The sequence below is a fragment of the Onychostoma macrolepis genome, chromosome 05 (genome assembly GCF_012432095.1).
Source record: "Onychostoma macrolepis isolate SWU-2019 chromosome 05, ASM1243209v1, whole genome shotgun sequence".
Lineage (NCBI taxonomy): Eukaryota > Metazoa > Chordata > Actinopteri > Cypriniformes > Cyprinidae > Onychostoma > Onychostoma macrolepis.
In genome coordinates this window covers 5,578,615-5,605,291 of record NC_081159.1, presented here as the reverse complement: position 1 = coordinate 5,605,291, position 26,677 = coordinate 5,578,615, and the positions used below count along the sequence as shown (strand labels likewise).

At 36.6% G+C, this 26,677-nt stretch overlaps 1 protein-coding gene across 4 annotated transcripts in view; it reads right to left on the bottom strand.

The window, feature by feature from the left end:
* arhgap20b (Rho GTPase activating protein 20b) overlaps positions 1-26,677 on the bottom strand; it is a 59,416-nt gene that overhangs the window by 26,261 nt on the left and 6,478 nt on the right. For 3 of the 4 annotated variants that reach the window (XM_058775181.1, XM_058775182.1, XM_058775180.1), the window contains 11 exons: positions 25,001-25,068; positions 20,431-20,568; positions 20,179-20,325; positions 17,161-17,202; positions 16,904-16,994; positions 16,655-16,732; positions 16,275-16,341; positions 14,295-14,462; positions 8,547-8,716; positions 2,438-2,599; positions 2,082-2,191 (listed from right to left, as the gene is read on the bottom strand). In XM_058775181.1, coding sequence (XP_058631164.1) covers positions 2,082-2,191; positions 2,438-2,599; positions 8,547-8,716; positions 14,295-14,462; positions 16,275-16,341; positions 16,655-16,732; positions 16,904-16,994; positions 17,161-17,202; positions 20,179-20,325; positions 20,431-20,568; positions 25,001-25,068 — 1,241 coding nt within the window. Of the gene's footprint in view, positions 1-2,081; positions 2,192-2,437; positions 2,600-8,546; positions 8,717-14,294; positions 14,463-16,274; positions 16,342-16,654; positions 16,733-16,903; positions 16,995-17,160; positions 17,203-20,178; positions 20,326-20,430; positions 20,569-20,845; positions 23,667-25,000; positions 25,069-26,677 lie in introns of those variants that run through there. The other variant, XM_058775183.1, reaches the window with a different exon arrangement.

Genomic DNA, 26,677 nt, shown 5'->3' with positions numbered 1-26,677 from the left:
CACAGTGTATTAACATACAGACATTCATTTCAACATCTCACTGAGAGAAGATGCAAGAAAAGTCCCTTCTCACCTATCCTTTTCATCCGCTTCCTTCCCTTCACTCAGCTCAGTCAACAGCATACTATAATGTTCTACATGAATGCAAGTAATGTTTGGTATCATTTGAATTGTCTCTCAATCTTAAAAGAAGACTAAAAGGTAATACAGATCCTAAGAGTTTAGAGAGAAGATTACTGTAGAGAGTGTGTCATTTCCCAGTGCCTTTCATGCAAATTACCATCTTTTCCCAAAAGGAAAAACTCGATCAATGCAAATTCCAATTGTTAGTTCCTGGTCTGAAGTACTTCAGGAAATCTCATAAGAAGATCAGTGCGATTCTGTCGCCAGATGAGCCTGTAGTGTGGAGTGCTAAGCTCCATACAATGGATTTTTCTTAAGTCAGGTATTCACCTTTTACTCTTAGATTTATCTTTGAGGATTTGATGTCTTGTATTGATTTGATATCTCTGAGTTGACTATGTAATTGGCATAATACATATTTACCTGACTGATTATAAATTGTTACATTTGATTTTATTCTGATTTACTCTGAAATTATTTTCTTAAGTAGATTAAGGGAAAAATTTCCACAAGTCTGCATCCAGAATTAAGTACATACTAGATCTCAGGTTAGATGGAGCATGGGGTAGACTAACTGCTTGACTTTAGTTAAGTTGTTATGCAGTTGCATTAACTATGGGAGCCTAGATAAAATACTTTTAGAGTAATAGTAAGCATGGTTCGGCATACTTCATAGTACTAGCCATAACCTCTGGTTATTGTCTCAGCTTTATTCAAGTTGCTATATAGTTAGATTAACTATAGGGGGCTAGATAAAAACACCATTGAAGTATTAGCACATTTCATAGTGCTAGCCGTAACCTCTGATTATAGTTTGAGCTTTAACCAGGTCGTACAGGTGACTGTGGGGGACTAAACAGACAAGCATGAGGTGGTCTATTAAATAGTAGTCCTAACCTCTGAACATGATCAGACAGAAGCGTTTCTGATCATGAGATCCCCGTACACCAGCCGGCACGAGAACCTTTGAGCTACATTGATTCCTAATGAACAAGTAAAATTTAAAGTAAAGAGTTAATTACAAATGGACAAACAACCAATTTGTATTTCAACCTAAATTCAAGGTCATAATAAAATGTAGTCAGGTTAGAATTTCTTTTAAATGAAATAACTTTGTCCACCGAAAAGATCAAACACACAGGAAACCTTCAGCCACCATTGGACACTTTCGTTGGGCCAATTGTAGAATACACATGTAAAATCATCATCCACTGGAATGCCAATCTCTTGTGAATGAACAACAGTTAGCGGAAGCTAGACATTTCAGTTTATAAAGTTTTAAACATGGATATTTTTCTTCCACAAATGCATCAATTCCTTTCAAGAGGCCTTTATTAACCCCCTGGAGCCATGTGGAGAACTTTTTATGATGGATGGATGCACTTTATTGGACTTCTACTGGACTATTGAATGTCAACAGCCATTCACTGCCATTATAAAGCTTGAAACAGCCAGGACATTTTTAAAAATAACTCCTTATCCGTCTGAAAGAAGAATGTCATATACACCTAGAATGGCTTGAGTGTGAGTAAATCATGGGGTAATATTCAATTTTGTGTGAACTATCCCTTTAAGGCATCTATAGAACTGTAAATGTAACTATATATTTATGATACAAAGTATAAATATTTTATGTTTCTATAGCTGTATGTAATATGTAATACTGCTTATGTTTTAGATGCTGCCAGTACATACATGTTGTATGTTTCAGCATCTACCTAAATGCACAAAAGGTGTTTTATACCTGTAAATGGTATGTATGAATGCCTACAGTTAAACAGTGAGACCAGGTTGGGTATCTATGCTTTATGTTTGTGATGTCTTTATTTTAGGAAAATTACCTTAGGATATAGAAAGGAGTTAAATAAATAAAACATCTTAGTCTATACACTTTATACACTGAGTATAGTGTGTATGTGTGAGCATATGTACAGTACATGTTTGTATGCTGTTCTTACCTTCTGACTCTGTTAAGTCTATCCTGTTTATCCTCACTCTGTAGCACTTCCATCCAGTCCTCATAAAAGTCACAGCACAAAACACCACCAGGCAGTTTGCGTAAAAATTCCTACACACACACACACACACACACACACACACACACACACACACACACACACACACACAATTTAATAAAGAATAAAATGCCCATTCAAAGAAATGTTAATATATAGGGCACAGAGGACATTCTTCAAGCCACTAATTATGAGAATTTAGACTGAGAATGTAGAATTGCGAATGTAGATAAGGAATACTTTGTATGAATTTTTATTCAGAGCATATCAATGTTGAATTAAAATGATTGTGTTCTCACTGTAATTAGAGATGCAGAGACGAAAACTGATTGTTCATGCAGTGAAATACTTTGCCCAGCATTCATTCGCTCCTTCAGGATCCTACAGTTTTTGGCATTTGCTGAACGACGGAAGATTCCACAGGTCTCTGGACCCTCACTGAACAGCAGATACAGCAGGTCCTATGCACACACACACACACACACACACACAAAATAGTTAATCAAAGCCAGGGGTTCCCAAAGTTTTTAGTCAGCCAAACACCTTTCACCTAAAACATTTACTCGGAGTACCCCCTGAGAGATTTAATATATATTTATACATATATATTTATATAATATATAATGTATATATTTATATATAAATATATACATATAAAAATTTTAATCTTATTAATTACATGGTGTGGCGATTAAATAATCGAATTAATTGCAAAATAAATTTGGCTGTGAAAATACCCACTAAAGATTATTTAAAACTATTATTGTGTTAAATGAGAAAGTATCAAGTAGACATAACAAACAGTAGCTTTAGAAAGAAATTTTTTATTTCATTCAGCGAAAAATTAATACACATAAGCATTTAGGCTACAGCGGCCTAACATAAACTATAGAACATAAAATAAGATAATTTGAGAAAAATATTTTTATTTTCATCTTTTTATTTTTTGTTCGTGCAATGAAAGTCACTGGTAACCAAAACAGCATTGTTACAGTACTAGTAGTCTTTAAAATACATTATTTTATGTTGCGGAGAAGAAAGTAATTCAGGTTTGAAATGACATGAGGGCCAGTAAATGATGACAGATTTTTATTTTATTTTATTTCTTTGGTTAACTTAAATTAATTAACTAATTTATTTATATAAATGAAATGACACTCTAAAGAAGAAACTAAAACTGCCAGCAGATGGCAGTAAATGTCTTCATGAGTCATTCATTCATTCAATTTGTTCAAAAGGTGGATTTATTCAGAAACTATACACCATTATGTTGCTCACAGACGCACAACAGTTCTGCTGTTGCTTGATAGGTAATATTTTCGTTGGCAAAATTTAGCAAAAACACACAATATAACACAATATTAATCATTTAAAATAACACAATATTAACTTATTTACTGAACTGTTGTATAAAATCACATTTGCACTCGTGGTATTCATGATAAGCGATATCAGACATGAGCGTTGTTTATGTCCAATTTTCATACTCATACAGGGGCATTTTTGCTCCAATATCTTGAATTTTAGGACATAACTTCATTTATAACTTCAGTGGTAAACTGATGGCCCTAGGGTCGCCGTGATTTTATCAAGTAAGACATGTTCCTGGATCAACATCTTTTGTTAATCCTGGATCAACATTACTGTCCAAAAACATAGACGTAACTCAATCCCTACCCCTAAACCTAACCCTACCCATAATTTATTTCTAAAGTCAGTGTGAAATGATAGCTGATTAACAAGGGTGTAGAAGCACCTAACCCTGATCATAAGCCTAAAGCAGATATTTCCTGAAAAGTTATCCCTCAATTCTGATTGGTTGATTGGAATGACGTTGGAACATGTTGTACTTGGTGAAATCACGCTCACCATATTATATATATATATACAGTGGGTACGGAAAGTATTCAGACCCCCTTAAATGTTTCACTCTTTGTTATATTGCAGCCATTTGCTAAAATCATTTAAGTTCTTTTTTTCCCCTCATTAATGTGTACACAGCACCCCATATTGACAGAAAAACACAGAATTGTTGACATTTTTGCAGATTTATTAAAAAAGAAAAACTGAAATATCACATGGTCCTAAGTATTCAGACCCTTTGCTATCCACAGTCATATCACCCTGCAGCCCAAGACCGGTTGCCCATGGAAACTAAGCAGGGCTGAGCCTGGTCAGTACCTGGATGGGAGACCTCCTGGGAAAACTACGTTGCTGTTGGAGGAGGTGTTAGTGAGGCCAGCAGGGGGTGCTCACCCTGCAGCCTGTGTGGGTCCTAACGCCCCAGTATAGTGACAGGGACACTATACTGTAAAAAAGCACAGTCTTTCGGATGAGATGTTAAACCGAGGTCCTGACTCTCTGTGGTCATTAAAAATCCCATGACACTCATCGTAAAGAGTAGGGGTGTAACCCCAGTGTCCTGGCCAAATTCCTTCCACTGGCCCTTGTCAATCATGGCTTCCCAATAATCCCCACCATTTGATTGGCTCTATGACACTCTCTCCTCTCCACCTGTAGCTGGTGTGTGGTGAGCGCACTGGCGCCGTTGTCCTGTGGCGGCCGTCGCATCATCCAAGCCATTTTTAGGTCTCTCCAGAGATGCTCAATTGGGTCATTGTCTTGTTGGAAGGTAAACCTTCGGCCCAGTCTGAGGTCCTGAGCACTCTGGAGAAGGTTTCGTCCAGGATGTCCCTGTACTTGGCCACATTCATCTTTCCCTCGATTGCAACCAGTCGTCCTGTCCCTGCAGCTGAAAAACACCCCCAGAGCATGATGCTGCCACCACCATGCTTCTCTGTTGGGACTGTATTGGACAGGTGATGAGCAGTGCCTGGTTTTCTCCACACATACCGCTTAGAATTAAGGCCAAAAAGTTCTATCTTGGTCTCATCAGACCAGAGAATCTTATTTGTCACCATCTTGGAGTCCTTCAGGTGTTTTTTAGGAGAGGCTCACTGAGGAGAGGCTTCCGTCGGGCCACTCTGCCATAAAGCCCCGACTGGTGGAGGGCTGCAGTGATGGTTGACTTTCTACAACTTTCTCCCATATCCCGAATGCATCTCTGGAGCTCAGCCACAGTGATCTTTGGGTTCTTCTTTACCTCTCTCACCAAGGCTCTTCTCCCCCGATAGCTCAGTTTGGCCAGACGGCCAGCTCTAGGAAGGGTTCTGGTCATCCCAAACGTTTTCCATTTAAGGATTATGAAGGCCACTGTGCTCTTAGGAACCTTAAGTGCAGCAGAAATTTTTTTGTAACCTTGGCCAGATCTGTGCCTTGCCACAATTCTGTCTCTGAGCTCTTCAGGCAGTTCCTTTGACCTCATGATTCTCATTTGCTCTGACATGCACTGTGAGCTGTAAGGTCTTATATAGACAGGTGTGTGGCTTTCCTAATCAAGTCCAATCAGTATAATCAAACACAACTGGACTCAAATGAAGGTGTAGAACCATCTCAAGGATTATCAGAAGAAATGGACAGCACCTGAGTTAAATATATGAGTGTCACAGCAAAGGGTCTGAATACTTAGGACCATGTGATATTTCAGTTTTTCTTTTTTAATAAATCTGCAAAAATGTCAACAATTCTGTGTTTTTCTGTCAATATGGGGTGCTGTGTGTACATTAATGAGGGGAAAAAAAGAACTTAAATGATTTTAGCAAATGGCTGCAATATAACAAAGAGTGAAACATTTAAGGGGGTCTGAATACTTTCCGTACCCACTGTATATATATATATATATATATATATATATAATTCAGAAGTGCAGGTATAAAAAGATACTTTTTTAAATATTAACATTTTTTGTAACAGTTTTGATTATTTTAAAATGACTTTTTTTATGATTTAATGAATTATTAACTTTTCATCAATTCACAAGCCCTCTGGGTTGGAAAACACTGTTCAAAGCTAATGATAGACAGATCATCAGACCTTACCTGACCATGAAATGAATGACAATTTAAATGTTTAATTGTAGTAATGACTTATGATGTACTGTAACTGTGTTTAACCTCCATAACTGGTCCTCCGTCTCAGCAATAAGACTTTAAGGATTTGACCCCATCTTGAAAGGGCCATAAAATGGTAAAAGCTTAATATACCTGCAGTATGAAGCCATTAAGCATATCTAACTGCTAACAGTATGCTCTTACATTCGCAGCTGATAATATATTCGTTTTATAGCTACAATATTCATGGTGGTCATTATGAGCGAATCAGTAGCAAAATTGTTTAAATTGAAAAGGACTAAAACAGGGTAAACAATTACATAATTTTTTTATTTTAAACAACACCTTGTAAGACAACTAAAAAATTGCATTGACCAACGCTGCCATAGGAAATTCCAGTTGAAAGTTGATAGAAACAGTTGAAAGCATACCACAACAAACGTATTGTTTTACTGAGAGGACATTCAAACTACTTTTTCATTATGAATATGAGATTGACCTGAAAAATAAATGCTGTATCCAATACAGGTAATCAAACTCACTCTCTCTACATAATACATTTAGCATATGTGACCCTGGACCACAAAACCAGTCTTAAGTCACTGGGGTATATTTGTAGCAATAGCCAAAAATACATTGTATGGGTCAAAACTATCAATTTTTCTTTTATGCCAAAAATCATTAGGATATTAAGTAAAGATCATGTTCCATGAATATATTTTGTAAATTTCTTACCGTAAATGTATAAAAACTTCATTTTTGATTAGTAATATGCATTGCTAAGAACTTCATTTGGACAAATTTAAAGGCGATTTTCTCAATATTTTGATTTTTTTTTTTTGCACCTTCAGATTCCAGATATTCAAATAGTTGTATCTCGGCCAAATATTGTCCAATCTTAACAAACTGTTTTTGTGGTCCAGGGTCACATATAGCTTACAGCATAGCTTTAAATATAATACACTTTTTTTTTTTTTTACATATACTTTTAAAGGGTCATATGATGCGATTTTCTTGTTTTCCTTTTCTTTAGTGTTATGTAGCTGTTTGTGCATGTATAAGATCTGGAGAGTTACAAAGCTCAAAATCTCCCACAAAAGGATTTATTCTAAAAGAGAAAGCTGATCCAGGCTAAAACGCCTTATTCAAACATGCCCCCACATGTCTACATCACAGTGTGAAAATATTTGCATAATTCCGCCCAAATGTGCACGCAAAAAAAGAAGGTGTGGTTTCAGTAACTGCAGTAGAGTTGATGCAGCCATGTCAGGGAGATGCTGTGTTTCTATGCAAAAGCAATTTATTTGGCCTTCCGAAAGTAGATGCAATTAGGAATCATTGTTAAGATTTGTTTACAACAGAACAGCACAACCCAAATGTTCGAATTTGTGTAACGCATTTTATGGACGACAGTTGTGAACCTAGGAGAGTACAAGGCTGGCTGTGCACAAAGGCTATTTCTAAAAAAAAAAAAAAAGGGTCAATTCCGACTTTGCTATGACAATCTGGCGCTTCTGAATCAGCGACTGTAAGTATGTTTTGTTATTAGTTTAAGTATTTTCTATTGACTGTTCAAATGCGGAGTTTTGCACAGTGTAGAGTAACGCGTTGTGTGTGTGTGTGTTTGTGTGTGTGTGAGAGAGACAGAGAGAGAGAGAGAGACAAGGTCACAGTGGAGTCAGCTGTCTTAACCTTGGCTTGTGTTCTGCAAATACATATGAGCATTATCACGAGACTGTCTGTCACAATACTCTGTTGCCTTCTCGGGTTTGAACTGAAGGTAAAACTAAGGAAATTATTAACTGTCTTTATATTTACTTTGAAAGCTGAAGCTCACGATTATGGTAAGGGGCGTTACATTTCCGACGCGCACTTGTGGTGTTCAGCCAATCACAATGCACTGTGTCAGCTGGCAAATCAGAGCAGACTGCACTTGTCAGAAGGAGGGGCTTTGTAGAAAACGATGCGTTTGTGAGAGGCGGGGCATAGAGGAACTACAATAATGTACAGTATTTGAAAAATAATGTGTTTTTTTAACATTAAAGCATGTCAACATATTCTGTTACACCAAATGCACAAAATAATGATCTTTAAAATAGCATCATATGACCCCTTTAACTTCAATGAAACAACTCCACATTCCTCCATTACTAGCTCTAAGATTACATTTTCTAATAAGTATCGGAATCTTGGGCTCATCTGTTAAACTCTCAACTTGAGATATGAATCCATGGCAGAAGGAAGTAGTTCCACACACAAGACACTCTGTTCTCATTTCTTATTTAGCTACACACTTGTGCAATATCATGTTGGGTTTTGTTGTCCATGAGCGCTCATCGTTCATGGTGACTAAACCTCTGGCTCAGTGAAAGAGCCATGAATGATGCTCATAAACAACAAAACCTAGCATGACAAAATATAGTGAAATATAAAGATCCAGAGCCAGTGATATCCTTACCATTATTGGTTTAGGCAGGTTTCCATCAAGACAAATGGAGGAAAGTGGCTGACCAAATAGCTTGTGCGAGGCAGTTTGTGGGTCAGATTGGCCATCAGATTGGTTAAAGTGTCCCCTCCTTAGAGCCCAATCAATCAGAGACCTTTTTCTTTTATGTTTCAGCAAAGCACCTGTCAATGAAACAAAACAGACCAATCAGACTTAGGCAGTTTCATTATGTGGAGGAGCTAATGTTCTGGAGCTCTGTTCATCAATTTGCACTGGCTACCAATAGCTGCTCGCATTAAATTCAAGGCATTAATGTTTGCCTACAGAACATTACACTGGCTCTGCACCCCTTTACCTAAATTCATTACTTCAGACTTATGTGCCCTCTAGAAGCTTGCATTCTGCAAGTGAACGACGCATTATTGTGCCATCCCAAAGAGGCACAAAATCACTTTCACAGACTTTTTCATTAACTGTTCCCATCTGGTGGAATGACCTGCCCAACTCAATCCCAGCAGCTGAATCTTTACCAATCTTCAAGAAACGGCTAAAAACTCATCTCTTCCATCTTTATTTGACCCTCTAACTCTAGCATTCTCTAACTCTAGCACTCTCTATTCTAATTTTATTTTATCTGTCTTCTTTTTATTTAAAAAAATACACATTTGACCCTCCATCAATTGCATATTTATTCTGTAACACTAGCTTTCTTTTTTCTATATTCTATCTACTCATTTTCTTTAAAAAGAGCTAACCAAAAAAGAGCTGCGTTAGGCTAACCAAGACTTGTAATAGCACTTGCATGTTGTTGCTCTTTTGTTGGTTTTGATTGCTTCTAATGTCCTCATTTGTAAGTTGCTTTGGATAAAAGCGTCTACTAAATGTAAATGTAGCTAATGTTCTTCTGATCCCAGTTTTGAAAAACAGTAGTTGCATCTACTTTAAAATTGCACTCTTTTTTTGCACCCTCAAGTAAAGGTTTCCTCTCAGCATTTCAGTGTCACCTAGGATTGTCAAGTGTCTTACATCTCATCTAGAACTAGTTTGATCACATGCTTTGATGTCCCTAATTGTCCTGTAGTGTAATGGTGTCTGTAGTGGGATAAGGAGGGCATGAGTGAGCCACTCTCAATCAGAATTGGCTGCATCCTGTGTGATTACGCTAAATGCTCCTCTTTAAAGCTCTTCGTTTAGTTCTGAATGAAAGGCCTCTATTACTAATAACTGACCTCCGCTGGCACCATTATGAGATGTGAGAGAAATCCAAATAGCTTATTGTACACTCTCAGAAATAAAGATACAAAAGCTGTCACTGGGGCGGTACCTTTTCAAAAGGTACACTTTTGTACCTATTAGGTTCAAATATGTACACTAAGTACTAATATGTACCTTTAAGGTACCAAAACGGATCCTTTAGGTACAAACATGTACCTTTTGAAAAGGTACCGCCCCAGTGACAGCTTTTGTACCTTTTATTTCTGAGAGTGTAGTATCAGAGGTAATATAATAAGCATTATTTACTTCATTTAGTGCTGGAAAATGTTTAACTAAATTAAAACTTAACTGTTCTATTTTTTTTAAACTCTTCGTCTTGTCTTCATGTTCTGAAAATGATTAGCCTTTTTTTTGTTGTTGTTGTTTTTAAAAATGATAACTCTAATTTAAAACGTTCTGAGAAAGAAGTCTGTGACATTTACAGAAGGGAAAAGGCCATCATTTTTATGTGCGTAATCATGTTAATAAATACTTTAGAGAGTTGTTTTTTCTTTTCTTTTTTTTTTTTTCCTTTTTTTTTTTTTTTTTTTACAAAAGAACTGCTTTTATAGGTTGGATTAAGGTTACAGTGATATATAAAAACAGACAACAAAGAAGAGCTCATTCAAAAACATAATATACATACAGAGTGCATACCGACAGATTTTACACTTCCCTGACCTCAGCACTTCATTTGACAGCTCTAATTCCCCACAGTTATTGGTTTTCCAAGATGAATGTGAAAATCCTGAAGGACGTTCTTCTTAGAGCTTATGGACAAGAGCGCATAGGATGTAGGTGGATGTTGAATTAATTAGAATAAAATACACTTCTTTTTATAAAGATTAAAATGCAGTCAGCTATAAGCACAGGTCGTAAGACATTCACATCCACCTGGATCAACAATAACCTCCTCACACCTTTGATGATGGAAGCCTTTGAGTATGTCCTGACAAACAGTAATTGGAGGTGGACACATTGCAGTTTGCCTGCTGTGCAAACAGGTCTGTCAAGAAGATGCTGTACAACACTGTGCTGGTGTTGTCTTCCATGACTTCAGCTCAGGCTGTACTATAAACAGTCTAGGACATGAACATCCTTTCTGCCACTGGGATCTGCAAGCTTGATGAGGAACAGGACACAGACTGTCAGGGTAAATATTCAAGCATATTAGACTCTGGTCATGAGCAATGGAGTAGGTTGAGCTTAAATGGCAGCTCCCGGTGCAGTTTTGTTCAGCCATTATTATTGTTTATTACATCATTACTGGGACTGAGAGAAATCACATTTTTATCTCCAGTGAAAATTTAATTTAATATACAAGCTGACCTTTTGTGAGTGGCCATGTTCTCAAACTACATAAGATATAGATTCATGATGGGAACCACTTAGTTTAAAATATGAAACACAAGCCCCAGTTTCACAGGGCTTAAGCCTTGCCCCAGACTAAAATGTAAGACTGAGCTGTTTCACCTGAAAGAAACTTGCACTGACTAATCTTAAAATATATCAGTGTCTTTGTTTTGTCTCAAGATGCACACCAGTAGGCCAAATGTTTGTTTCTAAGGCACGTTTATAAAAAATTACTTAAATGTCCTAATCCTTGTTTAGTCTAAGTGAAACTGTGAAACCAGGCCTAACTTTACCCAAAGTTTAAAAAAATAATATTATTATTATTATTATTATTATATAACTTTTCAGCAATGATTTAAGCAATAAAACAAATACTGTATGAAACCAATCAATTCACTTAAATGTTGAAGCATGTGAAATATATAGAACATAAGAATGAAATTCTGTCCTTATCTACCCTCATTTTCATTCTAAATCAATTTTTTCAGAAATTACAAACATTTATTTAGATGAAAACCAAATCAGAAATTGTTTAGAGGTTTGGAATGACAGGGGGTATGATCAGTGACATTTTTCATTTTTGAGTGTTTTTTTTGTTTGTTTGTTTGTTTGTTTTAAAGCACTACAGTTTAAGTAAGGAAGGATTTGTTATTGGCTAATTTATGAAAAACAAAAATACACTGCCATTCATACATTTGGGGTCAGTGAGATTCTGAAATGTTTTTGAAATTAAGTCTCTTATGCATACCAAGGCTGCATTTCTTTGATCAAAAATTATTATTACAATTTAGTGTGTGTGTGTGTGTGTGTGTGTGTGTGTGAGAGAGAGAGAGAGAGAGAGAGAGAGAGGAAAATGAACCAGCCCTTACCCAAAAACATCTGACCTCCGAACTACATGACCTAGAATGTACTATTAAAGAGCAGCTAAACCATTTAGATAAACCCATATCATTAAATGAACTAATAGGCAAAATGAAATCCCTAAAAAATAAAAAATCCTGTGGCTTGGATGGAATATCTAATGAGATGCTGAAACACAGCAGCTCCAAATTGAAAGATGCTATTCTGAAATTATTCAATCTCTTTCCTGAAATCTGGAAAGAAAATCTAATAATTCCAAGTTTTAAACAAGGTGAGAAGTATGACCCAAATAATTATAGAGGCATCACAGTCAGCAGTAACCTCGGAAAACTATTCTGCTCTATTATTAATGACAGATTAGTTCAGTTCATTCAAGAACACAAAATTCTAAACAACTGTCAAATTGGATTTATGCCTAAACAAAGAACATCAGATCACATTTACACACTCCACACACTCATACAAAAATACGTTCAGCAGACAAAACAAGGAAACATATTTGGCTGCTTCATTGATTTCCAAAAAGCCTTTGATTCGGTATGGCACAATGGACTTTTCCTAAAACTTATCCAAAGTGGAATAGGAGGAAGGACATATGACATTATACAGGACATATACAATGGGAACAAATGCTGTCTCAAAATCAATGACAAACGAACGGATTATTTCAGTCAAACGAAAGGAGTCCGTCAAGGCTGCAGCCTCAGCCCGACTCTATTTAATATCTATATTAATGAACTGGCATCAGCACTTGATAAGTCCTCTTGTCCGACCCTCGAGGGCAGAGAAATTAAATGCCTCCTGTATGCAGACGATCTTCTGCTTTTGTCGCCTCATGAAGAGGGGCTGCACCAAAGTCTCTCCATTCTGGAAAAGTACAGTAACGATTGGGCCTAAACATGGAGAAGTCAAAAATCATGATCTTTCAGAAAAAGCCTCGTCTTGCTGACAAAAAAATATGAGTTCACAACTGGTGGAACAATTCTTAATCATGTCACCTGTTATAATTATTTGGGTCTGACGATCTCAGCCTCTGGACAGTTCAATACTGCAATAAAAGATCTGATGGAAAAGGCACGCAGGGCTTTTTACAGTATAAGACGACCCCTGTTTAAATTTAACCCACCTATTAAACTGTGGCTGAAAATCTTCGATAGCACCATCAAACCCATTCTTCTCTATGGCTGTGAAATCTGGGGCCCCAAATTTAAACTAAACTATTTATCATGGGACAAAAACCCTGTTGAAATTTTCCACCTTGAATTCTGCAAAAACATCCTGGGAATTCACAGAAACGCCCCAAATCTCGGCTGCAGAGCAGAACTGGGCAGATTCCCTCTGCTCTCTGAAATCCAGAAGAGAGCAGCGAAGTTCTGATTCCATCTTTCAGACGCACCGACAGATAGCTACCACCACAGTGCTTTCACTTATCGGCAAAAATACCCAGAGAGTGACCCCTTTCACTATTTACTGGAAAAACATTGACTCAATTCAACAATTCAGTTAAAGTATTCAAAATTAAAGAAACAGAAAAAATAACCCAGGAAGAATACATTCATGATTGGCCGTCTGTGTGTGTTGACGGGCCGACACAAGCAGAGCTGGAGAGCCAGAGAGCGCCGACTGTGTTCTCACTGCACTGAGGGACTCATAGAGGACGAGCTGCACTTCCTCACGGAGTGCAGCAATATAAACACATCAGAGATGCCTATTTCAAACAAATAGCTCTAGTTTCACCTGAATTTAAGCATACAAGCAACTTAGACAAACTCTGTTATATTCTGGGAGAAAAGGAAAAGTGTATCCACCTGGCAGCGCAGTATGTGTCCTCCTGCCATCAAATGAGGGACAAAGGCTGATCCCTCCTTTCCATTTATAACTGCTCTCTGTATTCATTTAATCATTTATTTATTTTATTTTTTTTACCTACATGTATAATATGGACATGTATATGTGTTTCCCCTAGATTGTATTTATCTGTATAACATATGTATTGCTTTGGCAACATTGTGATGTTACACAGTCATGCCAATAAAGCTAATTTGAATTGAATTGAATTGAATTGAATTGAATTGAGAGAGAGAGAGAGGAAAAGTTCTCTTCAGTAGATAAAGTGCAGCAAAAGTCAGAAGATTTTGATTCTACTAATGGCTTCTGTACTGCCACATACTATAGAGAACCCCATAGACAACAGACCCTCAGGAAAGGCACTAGTCTTACTAAGCATTTGATGAAATTATAAAGTTTTATTGAGTTAGCCACATGCATTCTTTTGGTGACAAATGCACTCACCCCTAGGAGTGCGTGTTCTGGCTTTTAGGGTGAAGTGAGGGGTCTTGGGAGTGGCCTCTGTCTGCTGGCCAGAACTAAACGCTTCCTGCAGGGGCTCACTGGGCATGTGCAGATGGTCTTGCTGACTTCTCAGGGAGTGATGCAGGATGAAGAATAGTAGCTCATGGCCTAGAAGAGGCAAAAATGGAGACAGGAAATTGGTATTTTAGATTGCAGGAGATTTCATTTTCAAAGAACAGTGCAGGGGCCAAAACCCGTATTAATGTGTTTACTTTATTGCTAGCATATTTCAATCTGTAAATGCTTGAAAAAAGCAAGCATACAACTCATTTGACATTGAGAAGAGTTATTGGTTGGTTTTCTAATTTCTCTATAACTAGCACAAAATCTGTGCATTTACAATCAGACATTTACAAACATGGATTAGCGTGCAAACTTTCTAGCGGAAATCCAGCTAGGACTTCGGATTCATTTAGACAGTGAATATCAGTTTGTGTGTGTTTGTGTTTGTGTATGCTTGCAGCTGGTATTTGGAGAGAATTATCCTGAGGTTGCTCCATTTCAACATAGAGAGAGAAACAGGCAGACATAGAGAAAGTTTAACTGAGTTTTGGATTCTGTTATCTGATACTAAATCTCTCATATCCTGTTGTCTCATACAATAAATCTTACTTGCATACATATGAGCTGGGATGGGGGGATGTGAGTTGCAGACAGTTCATCAATAGTAGTTCATACAAACTATTTTTTTTTTGTTTGTTTGTTTTTTTATCTCTCTTGGGAATCATGAAGCCTTTTTCCATCATTCCTGGTCTTTCATCACAGAGCTGTCAATGAGTGGAGAGTTTCATCATAGCTCAGAGCTTTTAAAGACACAGTCTGCAGACTGAATCATTGCAATCACATCCCTTGGAGGATTATTTTGGGGAAAAAACATCAAGTCGTGCTTAAAACATTATACCAGTAGGATATATTAATTTAAAAAATTCATTTATTTTTACCAAATCACTTTTCCTGTGTTGGTGTGTAGGGATGCTGGAGTATATGTACAATTTTAGCCACAGAACAACTCAATAAACCTGCTTTTAATTATGCATGACATCGGTAAATAGCTGAAACTAGACTGGCTGTGAAAGACACAACTGGCCACTTTGAAATTTGTGAATGTAACAAGAGACAGAAAAATATTACAGCAAAAAGTGAGTTTTACACAAATGTATTTTTTGCCTTGAAAAGCAAAGTTTATCAAGACAAACTCTGAATGTTGACGGCAGACAGACAAGACAGATAAGACCAATTCAATTCAAATTCCAGCGCACAGACTGAAAGGGAGGAAGTTCTGCATTTTTCTCAACCCTGATGATATATTTATTTGATGTTGAGTTTGTCTGAGAAGCATGCCTTGTAATTAAAATGAACTATTCATTTTTTTTTTTTTTTTGGTTACAATTTGTGGTAATGTTCAGTTTAGATGGCTTATTCAAGCTTTATCCACCCAGAAGCAGTTTTCTTCTCAATATTGTTGTTTGAACAATATTCCTTAATTATCAATTTGGCATGTAATCTACAGGCCTCTGGTGAATGAAATTAAAAAATTGGCACACATTAGGAAATATGTTTTCCAGTTAAAAAAAACTAAGATTAATTTGCCACCCCTTATCTACCATGAGTTCACAAATGCTTTAAAAAAGGCATCTTTATATGTTTGTGTGTGTGTGTGTGTGTGTGTGTGTGTGTGTGTCTGTGTGTACCTACTGTACTTGATATTTTGGAGATAAAAATTAGTAAGCTAAACCTGACAGAATCTTTTAAAACCTCCTGAGTAAACAAAGTTGTTAGGGTTAGCATGAGAATGTGGGTTAGGGTTAGTTTAAAGAATCTATATATAAAGAATCTATATACCTGTATATAAAAACAATAAAGGATCTATACAATGTCACTATTTAGATTAAGTTGACATGCATGGGTGTGTGTCATCACCAATGAGGGGGTATGTTTCCTCTTCTTTCTCATAGTTAACACACAGCTGGTAGTCCGAGACCTCACCCTGCACACAGGAAGTTGTCATTATATTGTGGAAAGAGACAGGAAAGAGGAAGTGGCTGTTATCAAACACAGGAAATGCCAGTGGACAAACTTGGCACATAGTGTTACTGGTCAGAGAGCAACAATTGCCTCAGATGGGCAAGTAGTCAAATCCACCAAGATAGAAGATGATATCGGGGGGGCAAAGAAAAAGCATGCGTCTCTCTCATTTGGACCACTCCCTTGTACTCTGCTGTGCTTTAAAGAGGATAAATGGTGTATATTTATATTTTGTATGCTACACTCTCAACAAGAGGCTTTTAAGGATCACTTACCAATAGTTTGCACTGCTGTATGATGTACTGAACCACATTTTCTGCGGTCGTGCTCACGTCCACTGCCACGGCAACGGTCTTAACAGCCAATAGCATGTAAACAAGCAACAACATTGAGCATCAACTCACAATGAAAAGCTTCAGGCTAGAGTACAAATAACTTCCACTAATAAACAGAGACATGAATTTAGTTCCCAGAGGACTGGGAGTGGCTCGGCTCCAAATTAAACTAAAAAGGCGCTTGTGTACCGCTGAGCTGTTGTCATCTTGATGGCAAATCAGCAGGACGTAGAGAAGAATGGCATTTGGCAAGACTTTTTGCCTGGCTCTGCAGGTGTGCCTGAAGATTGAAACATTATTACAAACAAGCAACAACAAATGCAAAAGCTTGACACAAATACAAAGGAACGGTCAAGAAAATTGACAACAGAAATCACAGCAGCCTCAATTATAAAAGTTTATGGATGTGATCTTTTGATGTTTTTTTTGTTTGCTTGTGTCCTTACCATTGAAGAGCATGTAACCATTTATCCTTTGTTTCTGATGAGCTTAGGTTTGGGAGGACAGGTGTAGAGAGAGAGTGGGGAGGTGGCGGGGGGGGATTTTGGAGAGAGAAAGAAAGAGAGATTGTGTTAGATTTAATTTCAATTTTCAGTTCACAAAGTGCTTGACATTTACATGGCAAGTAGATTTTCAGATAGATGCCTCTGGATAAGACAATCAGTGACATTGAGTTCTGATACTCATGAGTGTGGTTTGTATGTGATATAGGTTTGTAGTCTTGAGCTTGTGACTCCTTTCAATATTTGATCCAGTCTTTTGATCCAGTCCCACGCAGACGTGCGTTTCATATTACATTAGAATTAGATCTTTTTTGTTTAACAAAATAAATGCAGACATCTCTGAATTCAATAATGAAATGCCTTTAACTGAAAATTGAGTGTTTAATCTTATCATTATACATTACTGACACTCTATCTTCCAATTTGATACTGTTAAGTGCTTTGACACAATCTGTTTTGTTAAAAGCACTATATAAATAAAGATGACTTGACTTGACTTGACAATAATCACTCCAGCCTATGGATGATATATTTTAAACAGCAAAACTACAACTATCAGAAAACTATGAAAAAAAGACCAAACCAAAATACACTATTTACATACCAGTATGCAGAAAGCAACACTCCCCTCATACAGTCCAAAAGGCTGAAGTGAGCCAGCATGATTCTATACTTCTTGCTTGTAATTTTCTTTTGAAAGCATGCATGAAGATGTGTCATAGAACATAAAATGCAGTCTCTCTTCTCTCTCACCTAAGCTAACCTCTCCAGCTCCCTGTAATCTTGTGCAAAGTACTTTATAATGTCACATTTCAAAAAACATTTATTCACTTTTATTAGACATCTAGATTGAACTGGTGAATTGATATACAGTGCATACAGTTCTGAAAATGGCCACGATTCAGTTGTTTGTTAGTTAGTTTTTTTTCTTTAGGTGCACCTTCCGTGCATTTGTGGATTGTTGGGCAAATTCCAATCAGAAGTGACCGTCCCTATACCCTACTCACTCTGAAGGGCAGAGACTTTAAATGAAGACTTTGGAACGAGCTGGGCAAATGTGTCTCATAATGTAGCTTGGACCAAATTTGGCAAAAGGAGCGATAAAAAAAACAGTGTAATTTCCTAATTATCTTCATCTAGAACGTTACCATGACAATGCAGCTCTGTGCTCTTAATACATGAATCTATTATTACTGATGCTAACATAGTTGTTGCAAATCAATATTCATTTTGTAATTAAGTTTTTACATTTCCTTTGTATATTGTATGTATGTGTGTGTGTGTGTGTGTGTGTGTGTGTGTGTTCTCTGCTCTCAGCCTTATAAAACTTGCAGTCTCATCTCATTTACCTAAAGTATCTTCTATTCTTACTTACGAATTGTATATCACACAAAACAAAACGGTAACACTTTATTTTGATGGTCCCTTTTGAACATTCTGTTGACACTAAGTAATGTTGCAACTACATGTCAACTAACGCTCATTAGAATATTAGTAGACTGTCTGCTTCATATCTACTAACTCTTTATTGTGATGGTCTCCCAACAGACACTCTATTGACTGTAAGTAACTGTGCAAGTACATGTCAACTTATTCTAACCCTAACCCTACCAGTCAACTAATACACTACTAACACTCTAATGAGAGTTAGTAGGAATGTAGGGGCAATGTTACTTATAGTCAACAGAATGTGTTAAAGGGACCATCAAAATAAAGTGAAACCAACAAAACAACTTTTTATTTACACATTAAGTCAAATTCTAGCTTTAAAACGAATGCTAGCTTCAGAACGAATCGTGAGGACTCACTGTTCATTTCACATCACCATAAATATCAAAACTTCTTCCTTGAAGTGACCCATTGTACATACTCTTTGTTAATTGACTTGTTGTAGGGCCATTCACGAAGGGGTTGAGTTGTTTACTTTTGTTTGAAACACCCCTTCTTTCAATGGCACAAAAACACATGCTCTTTTCTCGATCCGTGGCATGCAGGTTATTATAAATGCAATCTCTCTCAGTACATGTATTCTGGATATTCAGAAAACTGAGCATAATGCAACCACAGATGCAGATGATTCCACTGAATTTAAATGTGGAATAAAAGATAGAAATCCTTTTAATCTCACTCACCAGACTAATTTGTTTTTTATCTAAGTCCCACATTCTGTTTTTTATGCTTTCACTGGACACATACTGCTATACCCTATTCTTGACTTCCTTTTGAGATTAAAATCTTATGTTATGGTTTTCGACGTCACAGTGAGACGCTGTCAAACAATACATTTATCTTGCACATTTCCTGTCTGATATTTTTCACATTGGTTTCATGATGAACACATGCTGACAGATGCTACAGTGTTTTTTAAAAAATGTGTCCCCAGCATCTTTTTATTACTGCAAAATTTGTTCACTAAACCATATAGTGTTTGAGACAGTATACATTAGAGGAGCAATCAAAAAGGTCATCACCATCTTTGTGATATTAAATAACTAATAGCATACTTAGTCTTGTTTTGTTATACTGTAATTTGCCGCATACTGCATGCTTCCCATTTCAAGAGTTTTGACCTACTTTTATCTCTACAACAATATGTCAAATGAAGGACTTAAAAATGAGGTTAATAAGGAGTTGAATCAGCAATGTGAAGGACAGAGTGCCAAATTGAGCTTGAGAGAGAGTGTGTGCGTGCATTGATACCAGATAATCTGAACTTCACATGAGAAAAGCTGCACCTTATCACAGTGTTTTAAGATCAAGCAACTGAATGGGTGGATCTCAATTTAATTATTTTCCTCAGCACACTTGAAGTGCTTAAAGCTTAAACACATCCATTATCCATTATGTTTAGAATTTTTCAGTGCTATTTGTCTGAATGACATACATCATTCAGTCTGGTTCGGTATGCCAAAATCTCAGATGTTTGACATTTACGTCATATTTAAGTTTTTCAAAGACTACCTGTAAGTGACGACATAGTTGGTGGTCGGCCAGCCAATCACAAATGAGTTCTTGGAGGTGAGCTTTCTGTCTGTGATGCAGTGAACACAGGATGCCAGCCATATGTCCGAGAGGCTAACACGTGCCTTCAGCTTCAGATACAGAGACCTGTAACATGTAACACACACAATGCATACCTGTCCACTCTAAGAGAGACAGATGTCTTACATTTCGTACATATTAATAGACATATTCACACCCACTGAAACATACTTTGTTTTGGCGATGATTAGCGAATCTGTGAAAAGCAGCAGAAGTCTCTCTTTTGACTGCAAGCCGATGGTAAGGTGAGCATGGGCTTCCATCAACAGCACTGCATTTTGGGATACATTACATGCCCCATACTCATCACTGCAGAAGAGTGAACAGGTTAAAATCATAATAGCGATGGGGAACATTCATTTTAATACAGAAATGCCAAAAGTTACCATATTGACTAAAAAAAATATTCAATATGTTTAATGAAAAAAATTTTTTTTAACTGAATTTCTTACTATTTTGTGTAACTGTGCTACTGGTAAAAATCATGAGATAAGTAATTTATCTATTTTTTTTTATTATTCTATTGACCCTTGATTTTAACAGTAAAACCAAATCTGTATATATTTTATTGAAAAAAAGTTCTCACCTCCCTAGTAACATGTATGCTTTCAAGAACAGTTGAGTACTAGTATGTGTGTGTCAGTCCTGTTGTGTGTAGTGTGTTTCCCGCCCTCTTGTGTCCTTATATGGTCTTTTTCCTGTCCTTATTTAGTTTGATTATGATTCTGTTCAGCTGTGTGTTTAATTATCCTGTGTATTTAGTTCCTGCCTGTTTAGTTCCTTTTGGTCTGGTATACTCGTTAAGTTCCTTGTGTTCCTGTGTGTCTCAGCCCTGCCTTGTCTTGCCCTTTTGGATTTCATTAAAGACTGTATTTTGAGTTATTCCACGTCTCCGTGTTCCTTGTTCCTCCCCGCTATGTGCACCGTGACGGTGTGTTGCATTTTCTCCTCAATATTATCAGCTTGCTAAAAAAAAAACATCACTAACTATTCTCTTTAAAGAGGTGGTGAAATGCATTATTTTAATCATTTTATAATGTTGCTTGAGACTTTTACATTAAAGAGCCACAAAATGGTATTTATTGTTTGAATTTCTGACACTTTCGTACCAAAAGTAGACTCGGTCTTGTCTGCCAGTGCATTGTCAGTGTCTCTGTTCCACAATGTAATTTTTCACATGAAAACATGGTGTGTGACATGAGAGCACCATGGCTTTTCAGACATAGCAACAGTAACTAAGGAGGTGGGTCTTTGCGAAGGGCCAAATGTGAAAAACGCTAATTATCCACCTTTTTCTTCAACGCAGAGGTAAGCCTATGGACAAGACTATGGAAAATAATGAAGAATAACAATGTGCAGTAAACAGTAAAACTGTTTGCACTACAAACCATTGCGTTCATAATTAAGAACGCACTTTTTCTTCCCACACTTACGGGAAGAAAAAGGTGGATATTCAGACTCAAAGTTTGCAGCACTGCACTACAGCCAATCAAAGTCATGTCTACTGAGCACACGATGCAGTGATCTCCTCATTGCAACGCGATTTCTGCAATCTTATGAATACTTTCACCATAACTACAACAGTGAAACACAATGAAAATAAGAGACTCTTTGAGCAGCAGTGATTATAACAGGAGTTTTAGCGAAAATACAGAAATCAGTTCACTAACTCTCATGCAGATCTACGTCTGCAGCGATTAAAGAGAATGATTTTTGATCACTTTCTGCATAAATAATCATCACAATATAGAGAACAGATGGTTTTCACACTACTACCAGGAACAGTGTGAAGTTTAGTCACGGCTTGATTCACTAAAGCATAAACAGCAGAAAACCACTTCGCATCAAAGAACGTCTGTACATGAGCCCTTACATATATTACAAAGATCATGATGCTTATGAAATGCAGTTATGCATTTTTATATTATGTTTCTCAAGGTTAGTTTATAAAGTAAACTAAAAAGATATTTCTTTCTTTACCTAACAGCAGTGTTGCTCATGTGACTGATGTTATTATATTATTGTATCTCGTGAAGATATTATTAAATATAACATGTCATTTGTTAATGTAATAATTTTTTATTCAATATGTCCTTGTATAGAAGATACTCTTTCATGTTGCAAGGGATGCACAGTTGATCTCTCCATTTACATACAAATACTGCATTTCCCATGAACTGGGATGAAAACGGACCACAAAATGTCTGCATATTTTATACGTTCCTTGATAATCATTGATGGAATACTTCACAGCAGAAATGCATGCCTAATCTAAACAGCTAAAATGTAAAAAGGTTTGTGAAAGGCTTATATGAGCCAAGGTTTACTTGGTGCAGAAAAGCTGTGATATTCTGAGCATGTAAGTACATTCAGTAACGCTTTTTTGATTTTGAGCATAATGAAACAATTTTCGCTGAAGGGTGAACTCTCCTTACAAAACCTGTGTACTTCATTGTCACGACAACGAGCTGAATATTACATTAGTGAAGAAAACACCTGTTCCTGTGTTGGTGTTCCTGTTTAAGTTTCAAGTGAGCCTGTATTTTCTACTGCAAGAAAAAATGTAAATGATAGATCTATCAATCATCAATATGAAAACTCATTTGTCATACGCAAATCTGGTGTATAAAGTATAATATATATCTGGGGAAAAGATGGCATATAAATGTAAATATGCATTCTGTGCTGTTTGTGTGAATTTTCTATAAGTCCATTTTACATAAAAATACACATGAACACTTCAACTCCAGCCTGTTTTGCTTTCATATGTTTCATATGCTTTCATCTATAACCTGCACCCCAGTAATTTCACGGCAAATATTTCTCCTGATAAATGTTCATATGACTATTGTCATGAATCTCAAGCAAGTTTACTTTGAATGATGTGTTGTTTGCAGCTAGAGCTACAGAAACAACTACCTGCAGATGTGTTGCATATTTCTAGTTTATCTACACTTTTCCAGAATATTCATATTCCAAACTAATAGATTCCTGACACTAGATACAAATAAGTAGATTAAAATAAATAGATTTTTCTTTGTGTTGTATTTAGTGATCATTTTGTCTTGGCATCTCACCTCTCTCTCTTCTTGCTTGTAATGTGAATGACGCACGTTGCCAGCTTTCTTGTTATGTGTGTGTGTGTCTGTTGTTGCATTCCTGCCTATATAAGGCAGAGTGTGTCCTCTAGCCAATACCAAGGGATTGGTCTCAGATATAAGCAGCCAGTGTGAGTGTGTGCCGAGTTTGTGTGCGAGCGTGCTTTACAGTGTGAATACAAAAATAATAATAATAATTTCCTATAAGTATTTTTGTATTGGTTTCCACTGCTGTACCTGCATATCCTTCACAAAAGATACATTTACTTTAGAAACAAATTTGTGTTAAGATAAGACTTATTTGGGAATAAAATTCACTAGATTTTGTTAGATTTATTCTTAAAGCACGAAAAAAAAACTTCTTAATATCTTATTCCACAGGCTAAGAAAAAATATTAAAGGGATAGGGGAAAAAAAGAAAATTCTGTCATCATTTACTCACCCACATGTTATTTCAAACCTGGTATGTTTACCATACCAAAACAGCCTGGTTATCAACATTCTTCAAAATATTTTCTTTAATGTTGTGTATGCCCTTCTTTCTTCTCTGGAACACAGAAGAAAGTATTCTGAAGAATGTAGGTAACCAGACCATTTACCATTGACTTCCACTGAATGGATAACATTTCCATTCAGTGGACGTGTTCCATTCATTCACAATATCTTATTTTATGCTCCGCAGAAGAAAGTAAGCCGTACAGGTTTGGTATGGCATGAGGGGGACTAAATGATGACAGTTTTGGGTGAACTATCTCCCAGTGAAGGGAGAGAGAGAAAAAAACAGACCACTCAAGCTATGCTTCTTTAAACAGCATTTTTCTTTGAATTGTATTGACCAGACAAGCCCATAGACACACACACCCTAGATACACAAAATAATAATCCGTTATTTTAAAAGCCTTTAAAGGTTACACATGTAGCCAGTTTCAACTAAAGTCAGAAACATCTCTGACTCTGTGAACTTTGTGATATAAAGTTATTTTTGAAAGAGCCCTGCAATCAAGACATGCCGAGCAAGTGATTATGTTTGATTCAATGAAGCTCTGCCTCTGACACACACACACACACACACAAACACACACAAACACACACACACACACACACACACACACACACACACACACACGTTTGTTTTTGTGAAAAGTGGGGACATCATAGGCGTAATTATGCTATTGCCCTACACCTAACCCTACCCCTTACAGGAAACTTTGTGCTATTTCAGATTTTCAATACACTCCATTCTGTGTTATTTATAAGCGTTTTGAAAAGCGAGGACATGGGGTAATGTCCTGAAAAGTCACCTTCTCCTTGTAATACCTATGTCATACCCTTGTCATTATACAAATTTATGTCCTCATTTGTCACAAAAACGCGCACATACACACACACACACACACACACACACAGATCAGACATTCAGTGAGGAACAGCGCGCCAAAAGAGGCATTTTGATTTTCTGCTTGGAATCAGTTGAAGGGTGAAGAAGGAGGAACCAGTGGCACAGGGAAAGAATAATTAGATGTGTGTACGTTTCTATTTTATAATTTGAAAGATTTTGCATTCATCATCGATTCAAAATGCCCATTTCAAAAATAATGCAAGCGAGTATGTGTGTATTTTTGTCTGTGTGTGTTTGCAAGTACCTTAGTCTGGTTTTGCTGAAAGCTTTAATGACAGCAGTTTTTCTTCTTGGAATTGTGGACTTCATTTTCTACGAATTATAAACACACATTTGCACACATCACAAAATCATCAAACTCAAATATATTAACAGCAACTATTACTGAATTAAGAGAAAACTAAAACAAATATGAATTTATTTAGTAACTATAGCAACCATCTCCTGTCTTCATATGACATCTGGTGTGAACCCTTCACTGACCTTTCAAAAAGAAGAGTTGGTAAGGGCTTGTCATCCTTTGTTTATTAAAAATAAATAAATAAATCACAAGCAAAACTGGTAGACACAAGCATCCCTATTCTAAATTGCTAATGGAAATTCTTTAACAAATATGAAAGGATTCTAATAGATTTCCACAAAGAATCAAATAAGATTATTTTAGACAGGGCCCTGCATAATATTAGCTCAAATAATGTTCCATAAAAAAAGATTTCCCAGGCTTCCTATGTTGATGCATGTTAATATAAAAGTATTGAGTCTAAAAGTGTAGAGACATAATGCAGATGAGCAGATGCTCTTAAAAGAGAAAACATCATATAGCAAAACACATCAAGTGTTTCTCTTTCAAGCCTGTACGTGTGATATCAGGACATGTGGGTCTGAACAAAAAAACAAAACAAGACAAAAAAACACTGATGGTACAATGAATGTGAAGCTTTTTTTTTTTAATTTTGCAGAAAATAATCAAAATCCTGAATATGTATTTCTCACCTCTGTTTAAAGATAATAAAACTAAGAAAATAACCAGAGTGAGTTAGACTGGAGTTATAAGAGCAGTATTTACCGTAAGAGAAGTAAAAAACTTTGCAACTTTAGGTATGTACCTTCTATCCTCAATTTCTAGCAACCTTTTTAAACTCCAAACGTTCAAATGCACAAAATGAAAATTATTTGAATTCATTAGGTAAGTCCCAGTGCTAAAACTCAGCCTTGCAGACATCACTTCATAAACCACAGATTGAAAAGCAGGTGCTCAACTAAATGTAGAGAAGGTTCGACTTCTGTGTGACATAAATGTAACTTTATTCCTTAATCATTAACATGCCAGTTACAACAAAGTAAGCGAGTTCTAACCTATTTAACAACAGTTTGTATTAATACCCCTCTAAATAAAATAAACCCAATTTCTTTCACTCGTAGATCCAAATGTCTTTTTAGCTCCTTTTCCAGGAGTTATGCAATTTTGTGCCTGGACTAAAATGGAATCCATTTAATATGTGAATTTGACGAAAATATGCAATACCGAGAAAGCAGAAGGGCTTTTTCTAAGGACTGAACGCTCTTGAGAGTCATGCATTGCATGTATAGTGTGCACGTTCGCAAGCATCAAAGCCGGCCATGAACTCCCCCTTCTAAACACTTTCTGACTTAACACACTGTAATCTAAATGGCATCTTCATTTTGTCCTGCTCCTTCATCATCCTCCTCTTCCTCCTCCACTCGACCTGACTACATAAGGTTGGAGGGCCGTTCACTTTCATTTTATTTCATCAAATGAAAAAGAACCGCCAGTGAATAGCCACAGTAAATGCCACACACAAACACACGCTGACATAACACCTCAGCATCATTGCTCTGTCCTCCAAAGCTTAATAAGACTTCCGCACACATGAGCAGATTTCAGCAAATTAATCCCATT